The sequence below is a fragment of the Cryptotermes secundus genome, unplaced genomic scaffold (assembly GCF_002891405.2).
Source record: "Cryptotermes secundus unplaced genomic scaffold, Csec_1.0 scaffold448, whole genome shotgun sequence".
Lineage (NCBI taxonomy): Eukaryota > Metazoa > Arthropoda > Insecta > Blattodea > Kalotermitidae > Cryptotermes > Cryptotermes secundus.
Window position 1 is genome coordinate 539,166 of NW_019731577.1, and position 26,094 is coordinate 565,259.

The 26,094-nt window shown below is 39.7% G+C and overlaps 1 protein-coding gene across 2 annotated transcripts in view; it reads left to right on the forward strand.

Annotated features, from left to right (window-relative positions):
• The window catches only part of LOC111867156, a 76,045-nt gene extending 52,152 nt beyond the window's left edge, over positions 1-23,893 (forward strand). Inside the window, exons 4-10 of one of the 2 annotated variants that reach the window (XM_023856742.2) lie at positions 4,190-4,285; positions 5,879-6,050; positions 8,365-15,320; positions 19,084-19,213; positions 19,821-19,973; positions 21,002-21,157; positions 22,624-23,893. In XM_023856742.2, coding sequence (XP_023712510.1) covers positions 4,190-4,285; positions 5,879-6,050; positions 8,365-15,320; positions 19,084-19,213; positions 19,821-19,973; positions 21,002-21,157; positions 22,624-22,829 — 7,869 coding nt within the window. In that variant the 3' untranslated portion in view covers positions 22,830-23,893. The remainder of the gene's footprint in view (positions 1-4,189; positions 4,286-5,878; positions 6,051-8,364; positions 15,321-19,083; positions 19,214-19,820; positions 19,974-21,001; positions 21,158-22,623) is intronic. The other variant, XM_023856743.2, reaches the window with a different exon arrangement.
• The last annotated feature ends 2,201 nt before the right edge of the window (positions 23,894-26,094 follow it).

Sequence of the window (26,094 nt, forward strand, 5' to 3'; positions counted from 1 at the left end):
GATGTGGGTAGCCAACTTCCCTATCCTGAAGATGGACCCAGCAGATTCCTGCAAAATGTTGCTACATATCTACCAGACTATGCAGTGTTGTGTTTCAGAAGACTGTAATCTTAATATCCAGTACCATGAGAGCTCCAATGGTAATTTGGGGGGGGGGAACATACATTTTCTTGGAAATTGATTAAATTTCAGCGTCTTATGGGTCCACAGGCATGCAGTGAACATGTAGAAACTGCTTCACTCATTTAGGAATCTGATATTGTTTTTGTCATGTCTTTAAGGCATTTAAATTATGAGATGGCACAGTGCAAATATAATGAGTTGTTTACATTACAGATGCTGTTGTCAGCTTTTCAAGAACATAAACAAGTATGGTGCAGTTTTGAGACATAAATATAATTAGATTTCTCTCTGCTACCTACTTTCACATTCCTTTATAATTAAACTGAAAATTGGTAAATTGGTCACATAATTTGGCCTAAGAAAGTATATTGTATTCCGGGCTTCTCACACAATTGCCTATGAAAATTACTTCCTTAAGTAATGTGACACCTTATAGTCTGGTAGAAGTTCACCAACGTTCTTGATGAAAGGACTGTGTCCATCTTCAGGGTTTAAGAGTAAGCCAAGTAAGTGATCACTAAGATGTGTACAGGATTCAGAGTTGCTTAGTGATCTGTGAATCTTAAAGCAACGAAGTTTGCACTTAGGACCCTGTTAATTATATAGATTATGTACTCCTGTTCATTACAAACTCAGTGGAGCAGTGCCCTCTTGAGAAGCTAATAGTTGCTCAGCTATCAAGAAATTACTTGGCTCTTATGGATCCTCAAGGTTTGCTCCGAAACGTAAACTTCTACCAGTTTACACAGTTTCACATTGAAGAACACAGTACTTTTCATAGTTCCAGCTGTGAGAACTTCACACCCAGCAAAATCTGGTTTGCATTTCTCTTCGTTGCAGTAAGCAACATGCATTTCACTTAAGCCATGTGTTGCTGTTGTGTATTTTGCTTGTATAATAACAGGTGATTCAGAATTTACTGTTTTGCTCTGTTTTGTTTACATGCTATATTTACCTTCTTGTATAGAGGTTTGAATTGTCAACACATGCAACTTTTGATGTATGTAGTGAAATAATATGATAAGAAATTTCACAAAATTGGTTATGAGGTTCTGTAGTCCATGGAAATAACATGAAAAGCTGTTATGTTATTTTTAATTTTATCAGAGAAGTGCCTAGCCAAAATTTTCAAATTCAAATGCTGAATGGCTGACATTAATCAGCACCAGTGTAACTTGCACCTGAAAAATTACGTTATCTGACATGTCCATGTTGATGGTGTGATGCCTGGTGGCATTTCTTTTATATTGAAGTGACTGGACATGAAGATGGGTCATTGAAAATACTTGATGGTGGTCCTTTTTTCTGTCTCCACTGATCAGACATAACATTAATTTGAGCATCTGATTGGTTATTTTTCTCATAGGGTTGATTTTTATTGCTGGAAAATGAAAATTTTATATACACTATAAAAATCTTCATGTTAATTAATATGAATTATTAACTGCATGTATGATGTGTGTAATCTGTTCTTCATGCAGTAGTGCCTGCAGCTCATAAACTAAGTAATGACAGTAATCTGTGCAATAAAATTGTTATGATGCTGCCTGAGATGACAGTGCACCAGTAGAGCACTGCATGTGCTAGTTGCAGGTAGTACTAATTCTGCCTGTAGGTGGATTTGTTTCTGATGTCAGCAGTCATTTTCATGAAAAATGCTTATTTAGAAGAGGTTCTTGAAACCTGTTATTTTTTCAGTGTGGTAACAATGTTGAACATAATTGAATTATCAGTACCTGGAGTATGGCATAAAAATTATTTTTGTATGGTTAACCTTACTAAACAGTAGTAGTTCCTCCATTCTCCAGTTAAGTCCCTGTAGACATTTGTGATGGCGTGTTTGGTAACCTTGCTTATTTCCTATACTGGCAGCTTCCTCTTTACTGATTCTACAGCACTATTTCAGTCTTGGCCTCCTCCACGGTCCTTTTCCATAGGCTCTGGAGGTTTTGTAACAGTACATTTCTCCAAGGTGTGGTTATTAGCCCCATGGGCAACCCCCATCCTGGAGGACCAGGGACTACACTTCATCTAACCCCCACCGTTTGACCTGTGGCCATAGCAGGATCTTACTGTCCACCAGCATATTTCATCATGTCATTTGGTCATTTATCTCGACAATCAGGCACTAGTCCTTGAGGAGGATACTGACAGCAGACAGTGCTCCCCATGAGCTGGGGCTGTCTGCTAATTTGTGGTTCTGGGATAACTCAGTTGATGTGACTAGACTATGGGTGGGACAATCAAGCAGCTGGAGTGTAACTCCTGTTAGGGACAAGATATTTTTCTGCTACAGCATCTAGACCATCTCTAGGGCCCACCTAGTTCTCTATCCAGTAGGTACTGGGGCTCTTTCCCAGCAGTGAAGCTCACCACTTCTCTCTAGAAAATGAAAGGTAAAGCTATCCCTGTAACAGGCCATGGAGGCCCATAGGGTTGTGAGATGTCGAAGGCTCCTACATTTTCTAGACAATTGGCTCACAGATGGCAGTGAGATTGTCAACCTTAAACTTTGGCCAACTGCCCTTTACCCCCAGGAAGGTTCCTGGTACTCATTTCTGTTAGAGGCTGAGTCGACTCCAAGGCCATAGTGCAGCTGGAAGGATTAGGTCAACTGAAAAATCCAGTGATGTCTGGAATCAAACCAGAAATCTTCCATCTTGTAGCACAGTGCCTCAAGCGACTGTGCTATTGTGTGCCTCCTCTTTAGTACAGAGGTTAAGTATGTGTGTAGCTATGCCTACATTCCCCACATCCCCATATGCCACAGCACTGTGCTTAATTAAGCACAGGGATATCTGTATCTTTACTTCGTATTTAATGGCATTAGCATAGACTACATGCCATCAGTTGGTGGGATGGTCATGGAATGTGAGTTATAAATGATACAGAAGGAAGTGTGCCTGTGGCTTAGTTTGAGGTACTGTCCTGGCATTGCTTGAAAGGGCCGAGGAAGACCATGAAAAATCTCAGTCAGAATGGCCAAAGTTCCAGCTGGGATTTAAACCAGGCAATACCTGAAAACATGTGAGAAGCATTACCACTTGAGCCACGGTGTGCTTGTGCCATGTACATGTGCAAGATGCGAGGGTTGGAACTTTAATAGTGGCAATGGCATCATTACAGGTCACCACGAAAATCAAAAGCTCGTCAGAATCCCAGCAGTGTGAAAGTTATGGTGATTCTCGTGTACACCTGTGATGGTCTTATCCTAACACATACCGTTCCCCGACAGCAGACCGTCTGTGTGCAGTATTACTGTTCATTTTTGGAACACAACCTGCGACCAGCTTGGAGAAAGAAGCGGCGACACTTTTTGCAGAACCCACCCATCATTTTGCAGGACAATGCTCGGCCGCATGCAGCGCAAGCTGTGGCTGATTTGTTCGATCAATGGGGTTGGGAAGTGCTGTACGATCCACCATACTCCTTGGACTTAAGCCCTTGTGACTTCCACTAGATTCCTAAGATGAAGGAACCACTTTGTGGCATTCGCGTCAGAACTGTTCCAGAGATTCTTCAGGCAGTAGACCGCTCCATTCGAACTATCAACACAACAGGCGCTGCTAAAGGTATCCTACGACTTCCACATCGCTGGCAACAGGTTGTACACAATGCTGGTGACTACATTGAAGGACAGTAAAACTTCGAAACATGCATCTATTTTGTATCAGTTGTAAATAAGTAGTTGCCACTATTAAAATTCCAACCCTCGTACACGTGTAGTTGTCTGAAATCAGCTTGTTTTCAAGAGTCTTATCTTCTGGGATATAAACTGTGTACTCCACTGAAAGTTAGCCAGTGTTTTGGAGAAGTATGTCTCATCTGTCTTCAGGATTGAAAGTTAACGCAAGCAGGAAACCAGCATGAAAGCAGGCTGCAAGCAGAGCCAAAGTAAAACCTTGGCTTATTCTTTGACCCTAAAGATGGAGGTGACATGTTCCTCTAAAACGTTGGTGACTTTTAGCAGACTACAGTTTGTCATATTGCAGAAGATAGAACTCTTCATAACCACTGCTGTGAGAATGTCAAATCTTACGTAGCCTTGTTGTGTTTATTTTTTCAGGCATTGTCCAAGGAGCATGCTGTTATTGAAATTATTGATGAAGATAATCATCTAATTTATGATCTTGGCAGCCGAAACAAGACGCGCCTTGGCAAGGTACATTTTTTCCCTTTTAAGATAGTTTTCCTATGAGTTTGCATGTGGAATGACTCTGACATATCATGTGAGTATAGGAGTGTCTTACATCTCCACACTTGGATGAAAATGAAATAATACACTTTTGTGATTCTTTGTATTACATTACTTGCTCTCCACATACTTTCATAGGTTTGCTGTATGTGCAGGTATGAGATTTCATAAGGTGTTTTGTTCTAAGTCACATTTAAACTGTGACCAGTTCCCTAACATCAAACACAGTCTTCCAAAAATTGGTGTTGAGAGACATAGTACACACCAGTACTCGGGTGACAATGTGTGTTATAGATGCAGTGTAAGACATAAGATTCAAGGTGATTCTTTAAAGGAGTTCTGTTTTGTGGGATATTATTTTTTTTATTGCTATTGGGGTAGGACTAAGTCCCTTGTACTGCGGCCACTTCTGGCCTATTGTACCAGCCCCAGATGATAGGTGAGGGTGACTGTGGAGCAGTTGGTGGAATGAAGATTGGCAGGGGAAACCGAAGTACTCGGAGAAAACCTGCCCCAGTGCCACTTTGTCCACCACAAATCCCACTTGACCAGACCCAGGATCGAACCTGGGCCGCCGTGGTGGGAAGCCACCGACTAACCGCTTCAGCTATGGTGCGGCCCTATTGTGGGATATAATGCCACGTAGTCCAGTCAACTGACATTTTGGAGGAATATATCATCTCCACCGTCAGGATTAAAAAGTAAGCCAAGCAAGAAACCAGCATGAAGCAGGCAGTATCTCAGATGGTAGAACTCTTCATAGTCACTGCTGTTAGATTCTCAGATCCAACAATATGGCTCTTTAGATCTCAGTCTTGTGGGATGTGATGCTGTGTAATTTTGAGGAACCTGGTTTGTGTGTAACAAACTATATGACATCATCTTCAAGCAGTGTATCCTGTTGTGTTAACTTGTACTTTGTTCTTGTTTTTTCCATCTCAGCACAACAATTAACAAAGCAATTACCCAAATCTCATTCACATTTACTATGTATAATGAGTTTATTGGTCCTAGTGGCATGACAGTGTGCTACATGTTCCAGCCTATAAAGCCATTATCAGGCAGTGTACACTAACAATAGTTCTGAAGATACTTAATTTCATCTTTAGTCACACTTAATTGATGACAGTATGATTCTACAGTAGAACTCAGTTATTATGTGATGGTACAAATATCATATTTTGAAAACCATGGTGACCTCAGATCTCATGCACAGTGGAGTCACCATTTAATGTTCTTCATTTTTCCCCATTTAATGCTCAGTTTCATTGATCTCAGGCCAATAATTTCAGCATTAAATTACCTGCATTTCAGAATATCCTGAGTTTAGTGTTCAGATACACTGCTCCTTCTTCCATGGGAGTTTTGCTTATCAACTGTTAACATTGGTTTTGAAGATTGCTGTCTTCTGGGGCGTGACACTGTGTAGTGGTAATTGAGGTTTTCCGTGAAAATGGAAGCAGCATATTCATCCAAAAGATCCACCTGACTGCATGTCATCACATCCCTGTAGTCACTGCCATGAAACCTCAAATCTCACAACATTTGTTCTTTTCACAGATGATACTACAACCTCATGTTCGTTACCAGCTGCCAGATGGTGCCAAACTACACCTAGCAGATGTCTCAGCTGTATATCAGAGACTCTCTGATAATGTGGAAGGGGACAGTGATAGTGGTTCTGAAACAGGATCTGAATCTATGCTTACTGTCAACAATTCAGTGGTCGAAGGTGAACCTTTCAGCATTTCTGGGTGGATTAATGTGATATTCAAATACAGAGGATTTATGTATGCTTAAACAGTGTGAACTGGTTTGTACTTTTTGTTGCATTTGTAGGATGTACAGTATTCTGAGAGGATGAATGAAAAAGGTAGCCAATGTTAGGCAACGGCTGGGTAAACATGTGACAGTACCTGGCCCATTGCTAGGTTATGGCTGCCATAACACTTAGGGACATTGTTGGAGGTGGTGGTTTCTGTAAAGAGGTTGCTGTGAGACAGTGAATATGGAAGCTGAGGTATCTACAGTCTTGGGAGCCTTTGCCAGGAAAGGGGGTTTCCACTCAGGTGGACTGAGCCTACTTGTCCTTTGAGAGTTGGCCTTTTGTCACCCAGTCATTTGTGGCATAGAAGAAATGGCAGTAGAAAATCATAATAATCCACGTTTCTTTTAAATTCAAGACTTGCCATTATTTTGTGCCAGGCAAGCTGATGTTTAACACTTCAATGACGCAGGACATTTAATTCATACTCACTCCTTGGGATGAAGGGTATCAAAACATTTAAAACAGTAAATGCAACATTTCACTTAAAGTGTAATAAATTGGGAAAAACTGGAGTTTTGTTTTTGTAATTTTCACACTACGTTCAGAAATATATAGGATTGGTGTATTGATCCAAGCTGTTTTAAAAATATTTTTTTGGCACAGTACACCTATAAAAATTAGGAATACACACACACACACACATATATATATATATATATTATCTTAGAAATTCAGCTGGGTAAATTAGTCTTGAAAACATTCCACACAGAGTCCCATGTCACACATGTCATACCAGCACACAGTTTTTGACACACAGCATGCCGTTTCTGTGGTTTTGATTTCTTCACAATTGGTGGAATCTTGCTTATAAAATTTCTTTCTCTCAGACGGGGAGTGTTTTGTGTGACGAATGTCGACCTGGCACTTTATGTTCTACAGCATTAGCATATTTCACAGAGAGTCCCTCAATTGTAAGATTTGAGGCTTTCACGGCGGTGACTATGAAGAAAGCAGTCTTCTGGGATTTGGCACCGTGTATATGTGGTGTTAACCGACGTTTCGGAGGAACGTATCGCCTCCATCTTCAGGGTAGAAGAAAAAATATAAGAAATCTGCAAGCTAAAAGACCGTGAGAACCGGTAAAAGCAGACAGTCTGCTTTTAACACCACATATACACGGTGCCAAATCCCAGAATACTGCTTTCTTCACAGTCCCTCAGTTAACTGAATTCTGATTGGCAATTGATCCATTCATTTCCTGGTGTTATTCCTACATATTATCATCGCATTCAGAAATTTTCTTTTTGTCCCTTATAGTTTTGCATATTCTCCCAATGGATGTTTGTGTTATTCTTGATTCTCTTATTTACCACAGAATCAAGAAAAGCAGAAACATCTATTCTCAGTGTCTAATTCCGAATCTGGCAAAACTTTTTCTCATTCAGTTTGAAGTAAATATATTCTCCACTGGTCATAACACAACACAGCTGGTCACTTCGGTGCTCGTAACTGGCCTTGGCAGCTAAAACCAGACTGCACGGTGTGTATTTAAAGAACAAAGGGGAATTACAGTAGTACCATTCATATACTGAACTGTTTATGGATTGCTACATGGCAGTCATAACACACTTCTTAGAGTCAACATGATGTCTCAAAGTCATAGATTGTCCATATGTTTTCTCATGGGTACAAATTCCAATCTAGAAGCAGCACTGGTCAGAATATGCCTCAAGAGAATCGACTTTTCATTCGGCCAGCATACAGGACAGCACACAGTATTGATCTGACATATTTAGTTCCTGAGAATTCCCCAAAGCAGGGGTAGGTTTTTATGGTAACAAGCATACCAAGTGTTGAAGTAGAAAACTTTTTCAGAGAATTCAAATGTGTTACAACTCCCGCAAGAAGTTAAAAGTGGGAGAATGAATATACAAAATGATAGCCTGAAATTTCCTCTTTAATTTCATACCAAAAGAATTGCCTTACATGAAAAACAACGATTCAAAATACGAGCCGAAACTTAGTGCTGGACGTGTGCCAGGTACAGATTTTGGCAACATGTGACAGAAGCCACTGGCATGCCATGCGCGAACTACAGCACTGAAGGGTTGATGCCAGTTGTCAGTGTGAGCCACAGCGTTCTGACGGGAAATGTTGATTCACCATTTTCTGACAGCTGAAGTATGTTGTTGGCTGCAAGATATTCTAAAGCTTTTTGACCCCTGTACATGAGATTTAAATTTTTGTGTGATTAAATGGATTTATTTTCTTATTTCAGATACAGTCATAGTTCCAGAAACACCAGCTCTGTCTTGTGCAAAACAGAAAAGTGTTGTCGCTGTTGCAGAATCACCATGCTCTTCATCAGATATAGACAGTTCTTTTGGTTTCACCAAAACGAGCAAATCGGATATGTTGAGAAATGATAACATAGGAGGAGTGCTGATAGGAAGGGCAGAGGAATCAAAGGATCATCCAGAAGTAAAACAGGCCACTGATGATGACAATATGTCTGAAGCTGAGACTCAGTGTGATGTGGACTGTTTGGGTGTGAATAAGTTACATGTGGGCAGTGTGTCTCATGGAGACAAGATTTGTGCAAGTGCACCAAATGAGGAAGAAGATATATTTGAAGCAGAGACACAGTGTGAGGAATCCTCTTTGACAGTTCCAGTTAAATCATTCGGTGCAAGTGATCCAAAGAAAGAAGATTTCACTCTAAGACCAGACACTGACATTCCCAATAAAGAAATCAAAGTTGATGTAGTAAGTAAAGTGAAAGTAGTTCCAAAAAGCATCATTTTGATTAAACAAGAAAATGTCAAAGTCCGTAATGTTAATAGGCAGCATACAACAGATCATCAGGCTGCTAAGCACATGGATAATTCATGCAGGAAACATGATGATGAACTTTACAATGCTCCTGCACCGTGCTTACTAGGAGAAAGAGATGAAACATCGTTGATGGATAAAACAGATGCAGTTAGTGTCTGTAGTGAGCGAACTGAGGAATACGTATATGATGATGCTAGTCTGAGCTCTCATGAGGATGCTGATAATAGAAAGTCGGTACAAGAAAAGGCAGACAATAAAGACTTAGAGAACTTAACACAAAGGAAAGCAGTTTGTTTTGAAAGTCAGATGGCTCAAGTGTCTTTATCAGACCAAGATGGCCAACAAACAGAACAACCAGCTAGAGCGAGGGAGAGAAAAAGTTCTGCAGACACAAAAGTTTCACTCAATGTTAGTTACAATGAAGATAGCTTTGATCGTTCTATGTTAGATGGAGATGATGATTTGTTTGCTTTTCAAGTAACACAGATAAGTGACCCTAAAGAGGGAGCTTTTAAAACTAATAAAATGACTGAACAATTTAATGAAGTACATCAGGAAAATAAGAGTAAATCAAATATCACAAATTGTGATGACCCCCAAACTGCTTTAGTAAGTTTGTCAAAACAATTCACAGTTAAGCAACTTAAATCTGAGAAGATGCTTTCAGCAAGCAAGGCGTCTGAAAAATGTATATCAGATAAATCAGAATCATATCAAGCCCAGAATGGTTCAGTGAATATATCAGAAATATTTCAGGTGAAAACAAAAGATACTGTGAAATGTGCAACAGCTGGTAATAAGGAAACTGCAAAACTGTCTAATGATTCTGGGGACGAAATGGATGCAGACAGTACTGTAGAGGTTGCCATTGAAAATCAGGAACAACTGCATGGCAGTAAAAAAGATTTAAGACTCTCTCTACAGCTGTGTCATGATTCTGGATATGAGAAAGATTCAGAAGCCAAGAGTCAAATTATTTTACCTCCAGTAAGCAATAGCAAAACTATTTCAAAACTCTCTGGACCATCTTCAAGGAAAGATTCTTCTGAAACATCAATTTCCATTAACAGTGAAAATATAAAAACAAAGACACAGTCACCCACTCATCCAGGAAATGCTGCAACTCAAGACAGAAATATTGAAAAACAAAATAAAGTCATAGACTATGAAAATAAGATTAATAGAGAATTGGAAGAATATCAGGATTCTTCAAAGCAAGACGTATCCCTCACAGTTACCAACAAACCAGCAGTCATTTGTTCCGAGAAAGAAAAAGCGCAGACACAGTTATCCGTTGAATGTAAAGATGATAATGATAGTGATGATGAAGTCTTTATGGCTCCAACTCAATTATTATTTCCTGCAAATAGAAACAGAGACTTTAGAAAGCCTCCTGCAGCTTCAAGAAAAAAGACAACAGACATAACAGCAGTCAGCAGCAGCAACAGTGTGAAGGTACCTGCACAGTTAAACTCTGCTTTTGCAGATAATGACCATGGTGATGATGACAGCATTTCTGAAGCGGCGACTCAAATTGTGGAATCTGCAAATAAAGGTAGTGGGGATTTTACTAAATCCCTCACTCTATCTCCAGTTGAAGAAAAGCTAAATGCAGACCACTTTGATGATGATGATGATGACAATATTTATGAAGCTGCGACTCAAATTGTGGGGACTCCAAATAATAGTGGTAAAGATTTTACTAAACCCCTCACTTCTTCCCCAGTAGAAGACAAAACAGATGCAGAGCATGATAATGATGACTTTATTTTTGAAGCTGAAACTCAAATCATGGAAACTGCAAACAGAAGTAGTAAAGATTCAAGTGAACCCTTAGCTCCTTCCCCAGTTGATGAGAAGCTAAGTGCAGACCATGATGCTGATGATAATATTTATGAAGCATCGACTCAAATTGTGGAAGCTCCAAATAAAAGTAGTAAAGATTCAAGTGAACCCTTAGCTCCTTCCCCAGTTGATGAGAAGCTAAGTGCAGACCATGATGCTGATGATAATATTTATGAAGCATCAACTCAAATTGTGGAAACTCCAAATAAAAGTAGTAGAGATTCTACTGAACCCTTAGCTCCTTTCCCAGTTGATGAGAAGCTAAATGCAGACCATGATGTTGATGATAATATTTATGAAGCAGCAACTCAAATTGTGGAAACTCCAAATAAAAGTAGTAAAGATTTTACTAAACCCTTCACTTCCACATCAGCAGAAGAGAAGACAGATGCGGAGCATGGTAATGATGACTTTATTTTTGAAGCTGAGACTCAAATAATGGAAACTCCAAATAGAAGTAGTGAAGATTCAACTGAACCCTTAGCTCCTTCCCCAGTTGATGTGAAGCTAAATGCAGACCATGATGTTGATGATAATATTTATGAAGCAGCAACTCAAATTGTGGAAACTCCAAATAAAAGTAGTAAAGATTTTACTAAACCCTTCACTTCCTCATCAGCAGAAGACAAGACAGATGCAGAGCTTGATGACAGTGACAGTATTTTTGAAGCAGCGACTCAAATTGCGGAAAATGCCATCAAAAATAATTTTACAGAGACTTCTAAACATTCCTCAGGCAGCAATACAGCAGATATACAGGCAATCATGGATGATCGTGAAGTTAAAAAGTTACATAGTTCAACTGGAACTGTAGATGAAGATAATTTTGAATATCCCATAGATCCATGTGATAATGCTGACATAGATAATATCTGCAGTGGTTCAGCACAAAACGTAAATTTTCCTGAAAACAAAATCACTGAACTTCAGGAAAGAGAGAGATCAGCATCAAGAGGATCATGTAGTGTAATGCCAAAGGCCAAAGGGTATTATGTAAACAAATCCAAAGCAGTAGAATTAAACCAAAATTTTCCAATACAAGACAATAAGAACACTGCTTTGATAACACCAAAAGTGCATTTTGGTGAAATCGCCAGAACTGAAAGAGATGCTATGTCAAGTGATGATGGTGAGACATCAGAACTGAAACAGTCAAAGGCTTCAGAAGATAAAATTGTGAATGTTGAGAAGGATGCTGATGAAAATCATAAAAAGGTGGAATCAGAGGAGAAAGAAACTTCTCACACAAATGAACGGAGAGAACCTGAGCCTGCAGAATCAGAGAGCCAGAAATTGTCATGCAGGGATGATCAAGGAGAAACTTTAATGGCAAAATCATTGCAAGCAGATGATAGCACAGTATGTGCCCAGAAAAGCAGTATGAAGCAAGCAGAGAAAGCACATGGTGCTGTGATGAGAGCCCAGAGAAAAGGGGATGGGAAATGTGGGATGGAAGAATCAAAGAAACCAGGTGTTCCTACAGTGGATTTTCAGAAAGGAAATGATGTTGTATATGGAATGAAAGAGTCAGAAGTATCAGATGATAATGCCGCATGTGATCAGAGAGATCGTAGTGGAGAGCCTGTGATTTCATACCCAAAGAAACCATCTAATGTATTAGATGCTCAAAAAGAGTGTGGTCAGGAAACTGAAATGTCAGGATCACAGATACTGGATGATACACACTTAAGTCTTCATGATGATTCTGGTGATGAAACAGACCCAGAAAATGTTTTCAAAGTAGACTCGCATGAAATTAAAATGGAAAGTAATTCTTATAAACTTAGTGCAGTTCAGATATCTGCTTTACCTATTTCATCTGAAGAAACAGTGCACAAAGTACGTGAGAGTGAAGTTATTTGTATTGAAGATAAGCGTCCTTCTGCATCGTTGATACTCCCACAGGATACTGTGACATCGTTTGTCAGCAGTACTGAAGACAAGAAGGGATTGACACAGACTGCAGAATCTGTTGATACTGCTATTCCAGTACAGTCAGCGAAAGTGTCTACAAAACCAATTTCTGCAGGTAGTTCATGTAGTAAAAAAACAAGTGTTGTGTCTCTCACTCCAGGCATTGACAACTGTAATGACTCATTGATAGTTGCAGCAAAGGTGCAGGAGTCTGGTGACCAGTCTGTTGGTGAAAACTGTGTATCAGAATTATCAAGTTCTTTTATTATTAGTGCTGTAGCAAGTCCTCTGTCACAGGATCAGAGTACTGAAAACAGAGAACAGAGTTTGAATTCTGAACTGCAAGCAAGTACACCTTCTGATCACATGAAAGATACAGATCGAGCAGAGAAAACTCCCTTAGTTAGCATAAGAACTGAACCAGACAGTGAAGGCTTGGAACCAAAAGATTCCAGTATCCAAAAAGAAAATGATTCCAAATCATGCCCTGACATTAATCAGCAAACCCTTCTAGGAAATGAAAGGTCAGTTTTTGAGGAAGCTGACAGAATTGCAGATGAGCCAATGAAGGACAGCTTGAATGACGTGCAGGATCTTATAATGCCATTAACACAGGATCTGTTGGAGGCTATGAAAGAGTCTGAGGAACAGAAATCTCCATTCAAGCCTGAGGAGCATATTCCTAGTGAAGATGAGGAACCAGACACAACACCTAAAGTTGGTAGGCATAATCACTTGCCAAATAAGGGAGCCAAGGTTAGAAAGAGACTGAATATTGACAGTAGAAGCTCAGACACTACAAGGAGCACTAGTAGAAGAAGAAGAAGACTTCCTGTTGAAGATACTGTTCAGAATAATAAATCAGATATTACTGTCAGGGCCAGCAAACAAAGGAAACTTTCTGACAAAAATTCTGTACAAAATAGCAGTAGAAATAAAGCAACTGATGGACCGTCCCATAGCAGGACTGACGGATCTGCTGGGGAGTTTCAGCAAAGTGAAAATGAAGCTATAGTGAGCTCAGATGATGTAAATATTAGTAAAGGAAGAAAATCAAAAATCATTGCAGCCAAAAGTAAGGGGCAAAGAAAAACAGTTTCATCAACTGATTTCCAGGACATAAATGTGAAAGTGTTACTTGAGGGATGCAGAACAGAGAGATCTTCAAGAAGTAAAGTTGAAAGGAAAGATCAAGATTTGAGTTCAGAGCAGTGTGATGAACAAAGAGGAGAAAGAAAGTCATTGAGGCACGTGGCCAAATCAACAGAAGATAATGGTCATAATGAAGCAAGAAAAAGCAGAAGAGAAAGAAGTATTAACAAGAATGAAAATGGAAAAAATTCCTTTGAAACTAACAGCCGTCCTCCAAGACAACGACGAATGACGTGGAAAATCCGAGACAGCTTAGTAGCTGATTGCAGTCAAGGAAGTGTGACTCCAGAAGAGAAACCAAAGAACAGAAGCAGAGGAAGTTCAAGCAGTAACTCTCAGAATGAGATTAATGAGAGTCTCCAACTTTGTACAGATACAACTATGAGGTCAAGAAATACGTCTTCAAGCAAATCACCTTCAAAGAAGTTACTGAAGAATTCTGAAGATAGCAGCAATGATATATGTAAAGAAGCGAAAGACACTAGAGGAACTAATTCTGTTTCTCATCAGCAAAATGTGTCTTTACGTAAGTCAGCAAGACTGAGTAAAGGAGATAATGCAGTTACATCTGTGATTGACCCACCAAAGATTGAGTCCCCACAAAGAACAACAAGACAGAATGATAGAAAAAAAGTAAGGACTAATGTACAGAAACGGAAGAATGAAGAAATTTTCACTGAACTGTCTTCCAAACGTTCTAAGAGAGAGAATAAAGTTTTCCCAGTTGATAAGTCTCCAAGAAACAGCACTGACAAATGCAGTCCAAAAACAAGTAAGCGTGTGTTAAATACTGATGAAAGTTTTGAAGGAGTAAGTGAATTCAGTACAAGAGCTTCAAGCAGAAAGGGGACACAAACTGCAAGTGTGTGTTTGATGCAGGAACACTCTGCTTTTGTTACCAGCAGTAGTACAGCAGAGAGAGAAAACAAGAAACAGAGAACAGTGCTCACAAAGACAAATTCTAGTATAGGTATTGTTCAGGGAAATACAAGGAGATGGGTGAGAAGTAGAATGGAAGTTACAAATACCAGTCCATCTTGCTTGAAGGATTTGAATATATTACAATCATCAACTACTTCAAACAGAACACACCAAAGTGTGAAACGTACAAAACTAAGTGCTGAGGAAGATTCTGAACATTCACCACCAAAACAAGCGAAGTCTGGAAAGAGGTTGTATGAACCATGTTCTTCTCCATCCGAGAGCAGCACCCAGAATGTCAAAGTTGAACTTAGAACAAGCAGAACAAGAGGGAAAGTAACAAGTCCTCAAAAATTAGAGGTAGGGGAAATGACAAAACACAAGGCAAAACCTGGTCAGAGAGAGAGAACAAGTAAGATCTCAATGGCTGAGGAAACTGACATATCTGTAATACCAACATCACGTAAGATGAATTTATCTGAGGACCAGGACACAACACCCAAACTTACAAGATCCAGTCGAAGAAAAGGAACACCACAGAGCAGTAGTCAACTTAATTCTCAGAAGGTGAGTAATGCTGACACCATTGTCTGTTAACGTAACAGGAAATATCTCTGTGGCTCTGATAACTGTATAAAAACAAACTAAATGCTTAACTGAAGTGCACTCTAATCCTACATAAGTACTTGACTGTTTTGCTGAGCTAGTTTACTCAGGCAGCAATAATTCTGACTTACATTTGAGAGGTGTCTGATTCAGATCTCTTCTCCCCCCCCCAGTGTCTCCACGAAAGCGTCAAAATAATATGTTAAATGATGCCACAGTCACTTCCTTTCATATCTTTTCCAATCCGTTTTGCTTAGTGGGGGGTGGAGTCCGAGTGGGTCCACTCGGCACAGAGCCACTGATTGGCCTGTTGTAGCCTGCTCTGGGTGATTATCATGATGGAGAATTTGGTGGAATGAAGATTGGCAGGGGAAACCGAAGTACTTGGAGAAAACCCTCCCAAACGCCACTTTGTCCACCACAAAGCTCACTTGACCACACCCGGGATTCCAAGCCATTAGTCACTCACATTATTTGGTAATATGAAGTCTGAGCTGTGGACAGCTGCATTAAATAAAGTACAAATAGAATAAGCTGGAATGTTGCAGGTTCAAGTCCTGATGAGGCTGCTGGATTTTTCAGTTGACCTAATCCATCCAGCCTCACTGTGGCCCAGGGGTTTACTCAGGCTCTAATAGAAATGAGTACCAGGAATCTTCCTGGGGGCAAAGGGTGACTGGAACAGAAGGCTGACATTCTCACAGCCATCTGTGAGCCTTTGCCTAGAAAATGTGGGAGCCTGAACATCTCATAACCCTATGTGCTTCCATGGCTTATTACAGGTATATATCCTTTATTCACTCACTCATGGAGCTGAGCTCTTCTTGAGAAGTTGGCAACTGTGCAGCTACTCAAGAGCTTCCCAGTATTTTATGAAACCCAGAGGTTCATTACCGTGTTCACAGGAGCCCTCCACTGGTTCCTGTCCTGAGCCACATCAGTCCAATCCATACCGTCCCATTCTGTCTCTCCAAAATCCATTTTAATATTGTCCACCCACCTATGCCCTGGTTGTCCCACTGGTCTCTTTCCTTCTGTCTTTCCCACCAATATCCTATATGCATTCCTGTTCGCCCCCATTCATGCTACATGCCCTGGCCATCTCATCCTCCTCCACTTATTCATTCTAATTATATTTGGAGAAGAGTACAAGTTATGAACCTCCTCATTATGCAGTTTTCTCCAACCTCCTGTCACTTCATCTCCCTTTGGTCCAGATATTCTCCTCAGCAACCTGTTGTCAAACACCCTCAGTCTCTGTTCCTCCCTTAATGTCAGAGACCAAGTTTCACACCCATAGATAACCACAGGCAAAATTATAGTTTTGTCTATTCTGATTTTTATGTTTTTGGACAGCAGACAAGAAGACAAAAGGTTCTGGACTGAATGGTAGCAAGCATTACCCGAGTTCAGTCTCCTCTTAATTTCCTCCTCAATCAGGTTTTGGTTTGTTATCATCGTTCCCAAATATTTGAACTGTGCCACATTTTCATAACATCTGTTACCTGTCTTTATATCACGATTTTGGCCTGCATTTTGCTGACAAGACAGTGACATATACTTTAAAGTTTTTGTGTTTTTCTTTATGGTATCTATATTATCACCCAGTAGATTCACATCATCAGCATAGACCAACAACTAATGTGTTCCATTTAATTTCAGTCCCACCTGGCTTCCCTGGACCTTCCTAATGGCATATTCTAAAGCAAAGTTGAAGAGGAGTGGCAGTAAAGCATCTTGTTTTAGACCATTCTAGATAGGAAATTTATCAGACAAATGTTTACATATACAGACTTTACTATAAGGTTTGTTTAAACACATTTTAATCATCATAACTACAAATGATATCAGAAAAGTAAAATAAAAAGTCTGGAAAATACTTGTAAAGCATTTTGTTGGATTCACTTCTGGCATTTTTACAACATGCCTTTATTTACTTTTCAACATAGTAACCATGGATCACAATGCACTTAGTGACCCTGGGAATGAGTTTTTTATTCCAACGTCTTAGAAATCTCCCACTTGTTCTCTTAGCCATGGAGAACAGTTCTTGACACTTCTGGACATTGTTGATGAAGTTCATCGATGGTTAAACGTCTGTCAGCATGAATGTTTTCGTTGGTGAAAACAGATGGCTTTCATCATGAACATCAGTTCTTCCTGCTTCAGAGTCACACCGCCATTTTGCCTGTTCATAACATCTTCACCATAAACAGAAACAAGTTGACAATGAATTTCAGCAGCAGTTTCTTCTTTCACTTGAAGAAATCAAATTACTGCATAAACCTCATATTTGGCGGGATTTTGAATTAACATGGCCATTTTAAACACACCCTGTGAGCACAACATTGCCGTGTCCGTGGCCAGTGAACTCTGCCCTGCCATACGGTTCCTATCTCACATGGCAGCACTGCCATTTCAGGAAAAAAATCCCTCTCATTTTTACTGGACTTGTATCTTTACTTCCGGATATACCTCATAGTTTCGTGGGTACCCTAAACTCTATCAGAATTTTGTACAGTACTTCCCTCCAAACTGAGTCATAGGCTTTCATGAAGTCTATGAATGGTTGATGTGCCATCTCATTGTACTCCCATTTTTCTCTAGTAACTGACAAATGCAAAAAATCTGATCATTAGTTGATCTGTTACATGGAAACCCACACTGATAATGCCCAATGATTTCTTCTATGTATGGATTTAACTGTGAAAGAAGAATATTGGATAAAATTTTGTATGAAGTTGATAGCAGTGATATTTCTCGATAATTACTACAGTCAGTTTTATCACCCTTCTTGTGGACTGATACAATAATAGACTCCTTACACAGATCAGGCAATTTTTCCTTATTCCAAATAGAATTAATTAGGTTATGTATCTTAGAATGTAATATTTCACTTCCTGCTTGAATAAGTTCTGCCAGAATTTGATCACTGCCTAACGATTTATTCCTTTTCAATTTTACAATAGCAATTTCAACGTCAAAAGGGCTAGGATCAGGTACTAACAGCTCAGCTGTAAGGATTTCTGTCTGCCTAACATCACTGATCCTATGTACATTCAATAACTGGGAGGGGTAGTTCTTCCACCTATTCAAAATGTGGGAATCTGTAAGCGCCTTTCAGATATTTCCTCTTATACTTTTTTACCTTTATAAATAAAAATATATTTAACCCTTTCACCCTTCTGTCCATGGTTGATATTTTATGGGTGCTTTGCCCAGGCTGCCCTGTGCATGCAAGATCAGACTCTTAACACATCATTACAAAACTTATTTCTCTTAAATAACGTACTTTGAGCATATAGTTCTTCCATTTATCATTAGATGGGTGTATGTAGACACCTTTTGTGATTCCTTTGGTGTATGTAATTTGTTTCTTTGCCATGAAATACCCCAGGCCACTGGTACACTCCAAAAGATGGATGGTCTGGCAGGCAGGCCAGTTGTAGTGTTTCTGGATGTTCAAGTATGCACATGCAACTGGAATTAGTCCCATCAGATTACACTAACAGGAATGAGCATGAACAGTATGGTTGTATGGGATGTGAGGCCATTTATTTTGGCAGACAGAGATTTCTCTATTTACAATTTATAGAGATGCATACGAGTATATTTTGCAGATTTGTTACTCATTTTCTTCACTGTAAATGAATAGGAGCATTAATAACAAAGGCTGTATGTGGAAATATTTAGTTTGTACTTGAAGTGAACGTTTTTATTACAGAATGGTAACAACAGTGGGGTGAGTACTCCTCGACGTTCTAGTCAACGTAAAGTAGCAGGCGGAACAACTTACCAAGTGCTCTTCACTGGATTCTCAGACACCAAGCAAGAATCCATTGTCAGACAGTTAGGTATGGTAATTAATAATGTATTGCTTCTATTGGTAGGATAAGTAAATCAGAATGTACAAAGCACAGAATCATGTAAGCGATATACAAATGCTAAGTCATTTAAATCTTCTATCTTCACTTAGGCTCAGAATCGTGACATGGAGTCTCTTGTATAGCTGGTTATTTGATATGGTATTTGTATCATTTCTCATATAATTTTATATATGTTAATTTAATTATAAATACTTTCTTTATTCTTTTAATTGTTTCATTCAGTTGTGTTTCATGTCTGACTGTGTTTGCTGGCTCAAGCAGTAACTTCACTGGTGCATGCTGCCTGCATCTTCAGGCTCAAAGGCAGTAGGGTGGGTTTCTGTCTTGTGTACATGAGGTGCCCTTTTTAATCTTGGTGAGGACACTGACTGTCCTGACTGAAGTTTTTCTTGGTCTTACCCATTGCTTCCAGGCAAATGCTGGGCATGATTACTTCCTTTGACATGCTTTTCAGTTTATCATCCATTAATCCTACAATTTGATGCTATGTAATCTGAGCTACTGAAACCATTAGATACAGGTGTTAGCTGTACTGGATTACTGCATCAAAATTTTGTTGTTGTTGTTGTTGTAGGTGGCAGTGTGGTGGATTTACCTGAATCTTGCACAGTTCTTGTCACTGACAAGGTGCGGCGAACGTATAAATTCCTTTGCATCATGGGTCAGGGGAAACCAATTGTCTCGCCTGAATGGCTAGTACAATGTCAGCGCTCCGGTTGTTTCCTAGGTACAGTGTATGTTGTACTTTAAAAGTCCTAACTCTTTAAAGCACAGTGGTTACTATATTGTGACGTGGATGGCGCAACAGGAAGTAGGGGTCATGTGAACTCTGTAGTCCTGTGAGTGACGTCACATACCCCCACTCCTTCCATCATTATGCAACGCTCGGTAAACACTATGTTGCCTCCCGTGGTGACATAACAGCACTTCCTGCAGTGACGTAATAGGGGGCATCGCAGTTACTACACAGCAATAAACAACTCTCGGCAGCGTTGTCCAGCAATGCCTGTAAACACGGTGATTACGCAACAGGGAAGCAAGGTGGGTTTTCCACTGTCCGACTGAGGGTTTATAAGGGAGACTGGAATGCCTAAGCAGTTAGTTGAAATATAGCAGCAGTCGCGGAAAGAAGACCCGAAAGCGTGGTGAGAGGATTTTATGTGATAGTGCGCGATAACTGAGAAGTCAGCAAGTGAAGACCTATTGTGTGCTGTAGTACAGTTATATTGGGAGTGTGTAATTTAGTGAGACTTGTATACCTCCTGCATTATAAATACATGAAGACTACTGAGGATAGTGTGAAGAGATTTGTGAGTAAAGTCTGTAAAGTGTGTAAACCCGTTAAAATTAATTGTAGCTACGACTTGTAGGTTGTTAAATAAACCAATTAACAATCTGAACATTGTCTTCAGTAGCAAAACACATTACAATATGTATCACGTGCTTTAACAGTTTTGTTTAATAATCATGTGACAAAACTTGTCCCGGACTCACTAAACCCATGTCCAGCACACATTTGTCAAATGCACACTTGGTTATACCTGTACATATAAGAACTTACTGAACATGAAAAATTTGAATATGTGCATGCGTGCATGTGTGGTGGTTGGGGGAGGGGGTGAAAGACTTCAGTCGTGCTAAACATATATTATGATTGAGCAGATGTGAAATCAGTCAAAATTGCATCCTTTTGAAGGATGTTTGAAGACTAGTTACTGTAAAGCTTAAGTTACACCTTAAAATGTTTGTCGACAGATCCGTGGCAATTCCTGATAAAAGACCATGAGTCAGAGTCCAAGTTCAAGTTCCGGTTACAGGAGTCATTGGAAGCAGCGTCTCGGACTAACCTACTTGCTGGCTACAGTGTTTATGTCACACCAAAAGTCAAACCTTCCCCATCGGAGATGAAAGGTGAAGTATTACAATGTTACGAGGGTAAGTCAATAAGTGAGTTACAAATGGATATAGAACTTAAATAAGAGTACTGATTTGCAAAATGCTTTTATTTCTCAACATAACCTCCCTGTACATTGAGGCACCTGTCCCATTGTTTTGCAAGCCCCTGAAAACCAGCAGCATAAAATTCTTTGGGCTGCTGTCGGAAGCAGGCAGTGACTTCCCTTTCCCTTACTACAGCTTCAACGTCTGGAAAATGTTCAGCTGAAAGATGGTTTTTAAGAGGGCCGAACAAATGGAAGTCGCTTGGAGCAAGGCTTATCACCTGTGACAGTTCAGGCTAGCATATTGTGTCCTTCATCGTGGTAGCGATTGAGATGCTGTAATGCCAGACCCATTCTTTGCATTTTGTGTTGTGGGGTCAGCACACACGGCACCCATCGTGCACAAACTTTGTGAAAACCTAACCTGTCATGTGACTTCCATTTGTTCGGCCCTCTTAAACATTATCTTTCTGATGAACATTTTCCTGACGATGAAGCTGTGGAAAGGGAAATCACCGCCTGGTTCTGATAGCAGCCCAAAGAATTTTATGATGCCGGTTTTCAGGGGCTTGTGAAACGATGGGACAGGTGCCTCAATGTACAGGGGGATTATGTTGAGAAATAAAAGCATTTTTCAAATCAATACTCTTATTTGTTTAAGTTCTATATCCATTTGTAACTTACTTATTGACTTACCTACGTAGATATGTTATGGGTGAAATAGTAATGGTAAATTTCTGTTACATCTGATGTATGATTGAAGGAATATTTAGGATTAGAAATTAGCCATTTATTATTTATCAGATAGCATTTATATTCCAGCTCCACCACATGTTCTCATTTTACACTATCTCATGCCACTGGTAATGGAAGATGAATTTCAGAACTACAAAACATTCATGTAAACATAATTGAATAATTAACTGTTGTACTGTGACAGGTATAGGGGGCACACAGTAGCATGGTTGGTTATGGGGCTGTGCTACAAGCTGGAAGGTCGCGGGTTCAAGTCCCAATGAGATCATTGAATTTTTTCATTTGACCTAATTCTTCCAGCCGCACTATGGCCCTGGGGTCGACTCAGTCTCTAACAGAAATGAGTAACAGGAATTAATTAAATAATTTTCCTGGCGAGTATAGCGCGGCCGATGCGTAAGGCTAACAACCTTACCGCCATCTTTGAGCCAATTGTCTAGATAATGTGGGAGCCTCAATGTCTCATGACCCTGTGGGCCTTCACGGCCTGTTACTGGGACAGCTTTACTTTTTTTACTTTTTTACTTTACTGTGACGGGTATGGGAGACTGGATATTTTCTCATATGTATAGCATCAACAGATAAAGGATGAAGTACTTTTGCTTTTTACATGACAGCTTGTTACTCTTCCAGCTATCTGAATCAGTGGTGTGAATTCTTCATATGTTTTTGTGTTTGCAGGCATTATTGAAAGCTGCGGTGGTGTTTTCATAAACCAGGCACCTAACAAATCTTGGCCAATTAATAGTTTCATCATCTCTTGCTTGGATGATAGATCCATGTGGTGTAAGCTAAGGAAAGCAGGTAAACCCATTGTGGGAGCTGAACTGCTGCTGCTGGGAGTTCTACAGCAGAAGCTTGATCTTGTATCAAATACTTTGGTGTAGTGATTCAAAATGTCTGTATTGTGTTAAAGGAACTTGGTTTTTCACATTGTATGCTTTCTTTGTAAATTCTTTTTGTCTGTCCATAAATTTTATAATGTTGTAAATGTGAATGTGTGTGCAAGTAAGTGCACGTTCTGTATGTAAACAAACAGTAAAACCTCGTTAATTTAAACTTGCTTAACGTAACTTGAAATAAGTATTTGTTTCGGATTTGAGATTCTTGTGGTGGTGACTATGAAGAGTATGGTCTCTTGGGCTGTAGTACGAGTGTTACATAGTTCAGAGGCGAGATATACCTCCAAGATGTTGGGCTTTCTCTGAACTGTTGTATCCCGCACCTGGAATCGATGTCATATCCCAGTAGCAAGTCAGGTTGGCTAGGGCAAGCCGTTCCCTTGGGAGTCAAAATGGGATAGCTTCAAGGAACAGCAGAGGTAGAGTTAGGTGGTTTAATGTACAACTATTAAAATGCAATGCTTACAGGAAAATGTAGAGTTAACACAACAGTTTTGCACACTGCCTACGCCTGGGCAGCCACCGACTTCCTCTATCAGACAATCTGTCCTCACGGATCGTAGACTGTCATGATCAAAAAAGTGTCTTGTAATGCCCAAGGGGGGGTATATATTCCTTCCTCCTTAAGTCTCTAATAACGTCACACATTACAGCAGCCTAAAACTTCCAGAACGTTCTCTTGTTTACAGTATGTGCGTCTCTCCTGGACTTTGATTGAACTTGACAAAATTTATGAGGCAGGAGAGTGCACGATTGTCACTGTCTTCTAGTTGAAAACAAATATGTTTTGGTATGATAATACAGGTGAGAGGTCAATTTACAATCTTTTAATATTTTGTCATATTATAGTCTCTTCCTCATTTCATGTACTTAAAGTAGTTATTTTAATTGTCCACCTTCCTTCATTTTTAAGCATCTCACCTTGCAATAATCCCTATTATGTCAGTTACCTTATCCAACAGCTTGCTATGTACTTGGTGTTCCCTATATAGATATTAACCTTTAACATATGGACTTTTAAATTGCCGGGAGCCTCCTGTGGCCGCTATTTAAATCACCCTGATTAATTAAATTTGCAAACCGTCAGAAAAAATCCATATTTTCTGTTCTATGCAACATAGAAATAAAAACTAAAAACAACCTGAAAGACAATAAATTTTTCTACATGTACACAGAAGAGCAATTTTTACAAATGAAAATTAACTGTGATTATTTTGTCATGAATTGCAAAATATAATATTTATTATATATGTTATGAAATTCCAAAGGACTTACCCATTGTTTTTTCTTCAGTCTTGAATCATGGTGATATTGTAAATATAATCACACTGTATACTCGTACAATAATATTTTGTTCAGACTGTACGTGAGTTTGAACTGCGTCACTTCACAGTTTACGATAACTCACACTCGATGCGCATGTACTACTTCTCGAAGCAGTCCAACATGCATAGCACAACCCACGTCTCGAAGCAGCCAAACACACACAGCGCAACGTCACACTTTTTACAGTAGTAGAGCGTGCTTCTGCGCTTCTTATTCTGAGAACAAATATGTCTTAGTTTCCCTTTGGTTGGCCAGTGTTGTGAATGTTTCACCTCCAGTCAACTCAGTTGGGCTCCAGGTAACCTTGGCGTCCCCCGAGAAACGCCACTGACCGTGATATTTGCCTTGTGATATTCAGCTTTCGGACTTGGTGATATTGTAAATATAACCACTCTATATACAATAATATTACTGTAGGCAAGTTTGAACTGGGTCACTTCACTATGATAGTCACACTGACACGCGTGGCACTTCTCGAAACAGTCCACTTCACACAGAGCAAAATCACACTTTTTACAATAGAAGAGGGTGCTCCTGCTTTTCTTATTTAGCGAAACACACGACGTCTTTGTTTCCCTTTGGTTGGCCAGTGTTGTGACTTTTTCAACTCCAGTCAACTCAGTTGGGCCCCCTGATAAATTTGGCCTTCCCCCGAGAAACGCCACTGACCGTGACATTCGGCTTGTGCAATTGAAGAATCATCTTGGGGGAGGGGGGTTTCTAGCAAAATTGAATAAATTATGTTGATTGACAAAGCGACACTCTCACCTGTTGGTAATATTTGCAAAATAGTGATGCAAAGTAATTATAATACTAGTTGAAAAGAGTGCCAGCCCGACACTGATACCAAAAGTCGCAGTGGTGAAGATGCCTTTACTCACAAAGTAATACTGGCTCAGTGGGTTTATATGTCTTCCAAGACGCAAAATAAAAATGATATATAAAGAAATTGACAGTCTGACACTGACTTTTTAACTGATAAAGAAATATTAGACAATCCGACACTGACTTCCTTACTGATAATTCACCACAGAAAACCAATCCTTGAATGGGTCAGACTTCCTTGAAGGCTCTGGAAGCAGTCATCTGCAAGCACCGATAAATATTTCCTCTCCTCTCCATGATTTATGCTAGCCATCTTACAGTGCATACACTTTTTCACCTTACTCTTCTCTTTTGCACTACATGTTTCAACACTAATGTGCCATCTTCAGGTGCGTTTTCTCTATGCATGTCTAACTACTGCATTGCATGCCCTGATGTCTTCATATTAAAATGACTAAAATTATATTCGTCATATATAATAATAGATTTTAAATATTAAAACTTTTCAGAATTTCAGAATCACGCCAATCCTCTGTCGGAGCATTCTTCCTGCATTCATAAACAGTCATATCTAAACGTAAATAGTATCGAAACCAGTACCGTGATAAACAATTTCTTTGTTCAGAGCTAAGGAATGAACCACTGACATGACCTCACGTAGGTTTGTTTTGGTTTCCAACCCAAGGTCAAACTGCCAGCACTCCCAAAGAGAGCATGTGTTCTGCGACCTATATACAGGTCATTCGGCCAACTCTGGGTCCTGCTTGCGACCTATATATGTGACATTCTGACGTTAAAGGTTAATATAACCCAGTTTATACCAGGTATTCCCATATACAACTCTGGCATAATATATATACAACACCTCCCTCTTCAAACAGAGGCTCAATTTACACATTAATTGGGCCTAGAAATAGGATTTCGCTGCTCTTAATCGCCTCGACCTCCTAAATTCAGGGTTACTGCTTTTCGTTGAACTACTGTCCAAGTCTTGCAGCGGGATGGCCTCGGGGTTCCCGGATAAACTTTCGTTACTTGTTTTTATGTTAATATTGACTACATTTCCGGCCCTGCTTGATTTGGTGAATAACTTTACCTC